Genomic DNA, 6,807 nt, shown 5'->3' on the forward strand with positions numbered 1-6,807 from the left:
GGTAGAGACTGGGCTCAATCAAACACAACAACTTCATCTTTGTCACAATGATGTTCACTGTAAAATGTGTAAACGCAAGATCACTGTTTTGATATGTATATATGTATGATGTATGTATGATGTTGATATGTATGTAATTACAAAATGTGTGTGAAAATAACCTCTTATCTGCATCAAAACATCTTAGATCTTTGAATTTGAAATTGCAGTGAAAACAAACATTTATTTCCATGCAAAGAAATTGGCCTATTATGAGAAGTTTTAGATTCCAGCCATACTGAACACAAAATGCAAGTGTGATATTAGATGTTTATTATTTTCTTACACGCTTTTATATTAAAGTCAAAACCGAGTATATAAAGCAAAACAAACTTCCAAAACTGTTTGAATATCTGTCTTAGCTTTTAGTGTTGATAGGCTTTATGATGTAAAAGATAACGTATGTTCCATTGAACGATAGTCACTGTAAATGCGGCCCAGATATGATTTGTACTTTTATCCCCTTCACCTGTTCTACAGAAATGAAATATGAAGAAAGACATTATGATAAAAATGAAGCATGAAGAATTAGAAAAGCACTCCGAGAGCACAGACCTCCACCTCGCGTCTCCTGGATCCAGACGGTGATCCGGATCACTCCCGAAATGTAATAGGCTAGTTGTAATAGTTAGTTCTTTGGGCCATTTCAGACTTTTCCTGAAGATGTTATCGAAATCCATCCATAACTTTTTGAGTTATCTTGCTATCAAACAAACAAACAGACAAACAAGCAAACAAACCCCGATAAAAACATAATCTCCTTGGCTGAGGTAACTAAATCTATGCTAAATCTATGAAAGGCTAATAGCGTTAGGACTCTGACAAAGCTGCTGGTTTGTTTTGCCATCAGTAGGCCTTCACAGGTCACAGACATAAAAGAACTGAACATCTGAATTCCTACTCCCTGGTCTTTGTTAAACAGTGACACATTTTCATTATGGTTAAAATACTTTGGGGGAAAGCTATGATGCTCCATGTAGGCTATAAATAAGTCACTTCCCAGCAAACAATTTTCCGTTCCACTGAATATCTGATTTAACAAACACCCATTCATGATAGCTGTGACAACTGGATATTTAGATCTAGAAGTTTCACATTTACGGCGTCCTTTGACCATAGTTAATCCTTTATGGTTTGAGGTGATTTTATGGTTTGACAAAAGTATTACGACCTCAAGGGAACACTCTTGGGACATTATTCCACCCATTTATGGGTCTGACTGACAGAGGAAGCTTGCCAGACTGTGATGATGGTTAATGAGTAAGGTCAGGGTAGAGTCTAGACTTGTGCTGATGGTTAGTGTGTAAGGTCAGGGTAGAGTCTAGACTTGTGCTGATGGTTAGTGTGTAAGGTCAGGGTAGAGTCTAGTCTTGTGCTGATGGTTAGTGTGTGAGGTCAGGGTAGAGTCTAGACTTGTGCTGATGGTTAGTGTGTAAGGTCAGGGTAGAGTCTACTGTAGTCTTGTGCTGATGGTTAGTGTGTAAGGTCAGGGTAGAGTCTACTGTAGTCTTGTGCTGATGGTTAGTGTGTAAGGTCAGGGTAGAGTCTAGTGCTGATGGTTAGTGTGTAAGGTCAGGGTAGAGTCTAGTCTTGTGCTGATGGTTAGTGTGTAAGGTCAGGGCAGAGTCTATTGTAGTCTTGTGCTGATGGTTAGTGTGTAAGGTCAGGGTAGAGTCTAGTGCTGATGGTTAGTGTGTAAGGTCAGGGTAGAGTCTAGACTTGTGCTGTTCATCGCTGCTGCTCTTCCTGTTGGCAGGAGCAGGAGGCTTCTTATCTTCCACGTAATCATTGGCGAAATCGAGGATGCGTGTCAGTGCAGACAGCAGAAGTGCGTTCACATCTGTGTTCAGATCAATCTCCTCGTGGTAGTTCTTCACTGGGAAGATGCAGTTCATGGGAACTCCCAGGCTGTTACTGCACTCTTGCATCTGAAAAGAAGAAAAGGGAAGACGTCCTAAGAGTATACTTAGCCTGGCTAGCGCCTAGTGCACTTCACAAATGAGACATGGTCTGGTAACCAGACGTTCATTTTCTCGTATTTGAAAAAAAAAAAGCCCAGATCCGTTCATTGGGCGCCACAAATGTCTATCAAATGCGTCTGTGCATAGCTCATCATTGTCTTGCTTTCCCCCCTGTTCTGTGATTGGTCCCCTATCTCAGACAAAAATTAGGGCGATAGTTTCCAGACTGTCTTATAGCAGCGTTAATGAAATCACTGTGCAAGGCAAGATGGGAACACCCAGGCTAATATATACTGGAATCTGAAGCCAACATCCATCTCCTTTCAGTTCACTCATCCACCCCACCCCCACCTACCCACCTTTGTCTGCACGTTAAGCTATACTGCGAAAAATGAAATCTAACCAAGTGTAATTAACCTTCTATTAAGATTAAAAAATCAATATGGTGTTGTTTCTATTATGAAGAGATGGTACTGTCTTCAAACATTATTTTTGATTCAATTTAAGAAGACTGACTAATTTATTGGAGTCTTAGCATGACAATTGTACTCAACGTGGCATACAAATTTGCTTGTTTTTGCAGTGAGCAGTGTGTGCTCTTTGAATTCCCTTACCATTTTACCAATTCCCTTACCAATTCTACTTACGGTAGTTTTTTTAAAAATGATAGCCTATAGATATTTTCTTCACCATCAATAATAACAAATTCTGCATCGATGTAAAAATGTTCTTTTGCAACACTAAGCATTGTGAAAATTATTATTTTCAACAACCCTATCTTGGTATAATATTGATAACACTTTTGAATGTATTACATAGACAATTTTTGCTAATCAATCATATTTCAGATTAATCACAAGAAAAATAACATGACATGCACCATAAGTTACCATACCTTAATATAAACAAATAAGCCACACAAGCCATATGTGTATAACACTCATATGAAAATATACCTTCTCCTTGATCTTCTTGCTTTTGTAGACCACTTTTAAGTCTTTCAGGACCTCTGGACAGGCCAGCTCCACTTTTGTTAGCATTGCAAGCTGAGGGATTCCTGTAGGAGAAATTCCTGACTTTTATGACTTTTCACTCATGACTTTTATTTTGTCTTTGTTTTATATTTGTCATATACTGGGGGGGGGGGGGGGGGGGGGGGGTCTGGCTATCACTATACTAAGCTCAATCTTTTGGAGTCTGCCCCTACACCGCAAAAAAAGAATCTAACCAAATCATATTAATCTTTTATCTTTAAGATCAAAATAATCTATTTGGTATTTAGTATAAGAATACTTCACCGATTAGAATTTTTTTAAAACCATGGGTGCAGTGATATCACGCAGCACCTGAAAACAGTGTTCTGAAAATATGTTCCTTGATTATTACGCCAGAATGATAGTGTAGTTTCATGTCAAATCAAATCAGCCTAATTTTCCAAATGGTGGGATATCATATAGGCTCTTGCTTTGCGGAGAAAGCTGATAGGGAACAGCAATGGCAGATTTGGTAAAATAAAGGGGGATTTTGAAGACCTGGTGTGCATATCGGATGCTCGTGACTAGAAGGTGCAATACAGCGAGGAAGAGTTGAGGATGATTGAGGAACAAAAGGCTTCTCAATGTATTGTGTGATAATCTTGTCATATTAAGAAATAACATGAACATGTTGATTGTCACTTACCCATGTCATTAGCCTGATCTTTAATTTGCCTCATCTTTGTAAAGTCCTCATCTTTCATCAGACCGATGACGTCCGCTGGAATGACGCTTAGAAGGCAGTGAATCTCCTCACTCAGAGTGGGCCTGCTGACGAAGTTCTCTTCCGTTTCTGAACAGGAGCTCACAGGGTTAAACTGAAGCGAGAAATCCCAGCGCAGACAAAAGACAAATGACTGGATGCACTGAAGTAAGTAAAAGATGGCAAAATAGTGTGTGTGTCTATATTATTACCTTATGGCCATCTTTTATTTGACCTTTTAAAATTTTGATGAGGTCGTCAGGATGCAGGCCTTCAGTAGGGCCCTTTTCCAGACCCATGATGTCACACAGGCTAAAGGGCAGGAACTCTCTGGTCTTACCGTCTCTGATACCGTGGACTTTGAACTGAAATGTCAACAAATGAAAACTGAGCGACGATATGTAATTAATTAATTTTCAGAGTAATTGCAGTACATGAAAATTCACTGCATGTTCTTTCTTGACTTCTCATTGTTATTCTGCTGACCACTTTTTCCGTAAGCTATCAAGCTCGCTGGCTCTGGCGCGCAGTAATATCCTCACTCCAAAGTGAAACTGAAAGTGCAAGAGTGAGGATATTACTGCGCGCCAGAGCCAGTGAGGTATGTATCAACTCCTCTTAGTTAAAGAGGAACAATGCAGGATTGGCGATTTCATCTCTGGTTTCAGTTTCGTTTTTCGTTTTCGCTCGTTTTATGCTTGCATATTTCTCTGCAGAGCTTCCCCGACAGCTTTAGCGTGTATATTTATACATATAGGCTATATATAAATATATAAATTGCAAGCGTGGTTCTTCTTGTTCCTTAGGCGTCTCTGACTTCCAGATGTAAACAGCAGACGATCGTTTATCAGAAAGTTGCAAGGTTGTAATAGCGGAGAGGGACACTAGGGGCGGGAGGAAATGTGACTGTTTTCGATAAAACTGGTCAGTCAAGCAAAACAACGATTTCTAAGCGATTTTATGACTATGAAAAAGTTGCATAGGGTCTCTTTAAGGGAATAACATTTTAACATTTAATATGAAAAAACGGTGAAGTGTTCCTTTATTACAAACCACTTCCCACTACTTTCTATCTATCCATCCACTCCAACCATTCATTCATCCATTACATTATCTATCACTATTAAACTCTCTACATATACACATTCATTAAACTATCTGACTCTCAACCCATCTAGTCTATCACCTACAGTAGCAACCACCATAGCAACCATCATAATTACCCTAGCAAACCAGCATAGCAACAGCTTTATTTGGCATAGAAACTACCATATATTCTCTAACAACATCCTAGCAACCAGCTTAATTACCCTAGTTAATATAACAATCTTTGAACATTGTGGAGTCAAAAAGTTTCCTATAGGCAAATATTGACTTGGGACTGTATTGGGGAGAGGCACAGGCTTGGGCGCAGATATCCTTGCTGTGGCGAGTAAGAAAGTACTTATAAGTTATTTTACATATTTTACAATGTTAAGGACACCTCACTACAACCTCCAATTTCAAGTGGCAATCCACAGACAATTTACAGTGCTGGAATTCCGAAAAGAAACAATTTCTTAAAAGTGTGAGTATTGACATGAAACTTACTATTTTAGTACAACTGCGTTCAGTTGCTGTTTGGGCTATCGCTTTACTAGTCATGCGCTCCTGGAAGATGGAGTCGATGGAGTTGATGAAGCTGGACTTCCCTGCTCCCACTGGACCGTGGACCAGAATACGCAGATGCTGGACTTCTGGGTTCCTAACCTTCATCTCTTTCAGATCTTTTCTTATTTTGTCTTCCTCACTGCCACAAAGCATATGAATGGGGTGATATAGCAGGTGTTGTAGCAAGATTAATCATAATCATTTTTACATTGGTATAAAGAAATATTCCACTCACCCCCACTTAATGCTACGCCAATCATTTTCCAACACTGTGAGACAAAACAACAACTCACATAATTCACAACATTTTATGTTTGTGTTTGTTTGTGTGTGTGTGTTGAAGGAAGAATGAGACTAGCAGACTGTCATTTATTTGACTACGTTTAGCTAAATTAGTGCAGCAACATTTTTCAGGATGATCAATCTCATCAAACAGTTTGTCTTCTTGTCTTCACATTTCATAGCAATCATTATTAATCATTAATGTATCATCATTACTGTATATGCCATGGTGTGTGTGTGTGTGTGTGGGTGGGTGGGTGGGCGTGTGTGTGTACTCACATGCACTAGCAGACTTATTGGATTTACCAAACCAGGACTTTTTGTCCTGTGTGATAAAAGCAAAGAGGAAATGGTGTGGATCACACGATTCGACCAACAGGTTGGAAATTATAAGTTAAAAAATAATGATAATATCATAATCTAGTAGCAAATATACTCAAAATCGGTAAAAATATGTAATAACCAGATATGAAAATAATGACAATGGGATACAAAGAGAACCACTAAGGCACAGTCTCTCATAGGCCTCATCACATGATATTAATAATGGCCGGGTTTCCCAGAAAGAAACGCTCGTAGAACGCTCCTAAGAAGTTCTGAGCACTTGAGAGCTTCTTAACAAATCTGGGAAACCCGGCCAATGTCAACTTTCAGAAACACAGTAGTGTCAGCCTCAGGAAGACCCTCACTATTCTAACAATTGATGTTGCACAGAAATTGATGTTGTGTTGATGATACTCCAATACTGAAAAAAAAGATGCACATTCTTCCCAAGCGTATTAAAAGTAAATCTGAACTAAAACATTTATTATTATACAAAATGGAATGTTCACTTGTAATGTATGAGGGAAACAAAACACACACAAAATACGAATTCTGTTCCAAAATAAAAACAAATAAATAAAGTAAATAAAATGATGTATTAATTTTGTTTTTAACATTTGTATTGACATTTTATTCCACACCATACACACACACACACACACACAACTACTCTTTCTTTGCACTGACACACACACAGGCAAACATAAGAGAGGGGAAATGCATTACCATTATATGTTTTTAGTCCACTTCTGTTTAATCGTTCACAGAAAATGTCAACCTGCTGGACAAACGAGTATCGACAGTGAAAAATCTC

General features: G+C 38.7%; 1 protein-coding gene across 1 annotated transcript; it reads right to left on the minus strand.

Moving 5' to 3' along the window:
• Window positions 1–300: 300 nt before the first annotated feature.
• LOC134063359 (interferon-induced protein 44-like) lies at window positions 301–6,807 on the minus strand. The gene is made up of 8 exons (XM_062518872.1): window positions 6,720–6,807; window positions 5,949–5,994; window positions 5,623–5,656; window positions 5,328–5,526; window positions 3,950–4,102; window positions 3,681–3,852; window positions 2,957–3,057; window positions 301–1,967 (listed from the first exon to the last, which is right to left on the minus strand). Exons 1-8 carry the CDS (start codon window positions 6,720–6,722, stop codon window positions 1,728–1,730), a joined length of 948 nt encoding a protein of 315 aa, XP_062374856.1. The 5' UTR covers window positions 6,723–6,807; the 3' UTR covers window positions 301–1,727.

The sequence above is a fragment of the Sardina pilchardus genome, chromosome 1 (assembly GCF_963854185.1).
Source record: "Sardina pilchardus chromosome 1, fSarPil1.1, whole genome shotgun sequence".
Lineage (NCBI taxonomy): Eukaryota > Metazoa > Chordata > Actinopteri > Clupeiformes > Clupeidae > Sardina > Sardina pilchardus.

What these genes read in the sequence shown, in the direction of transcription:
- LOC134063359 (XM_062518872.1), bottom strand. An exon ending in AACGCAGTTGTACTAAAATA is followed by an intron (nt 4,103 to 5,327) that starts GTAAGTTTCATG and finishes TTGACATTTCAG; the next exon opens with TTCAAAGTCCACGGTATCAG. An exon ending in AAATAAAAGATGGCCATAAG is followed by an intron (nt 3,853 to 3,949) that starts GTAATAATATAG and finishes TTCTCGCTTCAG; the next exon opens with TTTAACCCTGTGAGCTCCTG.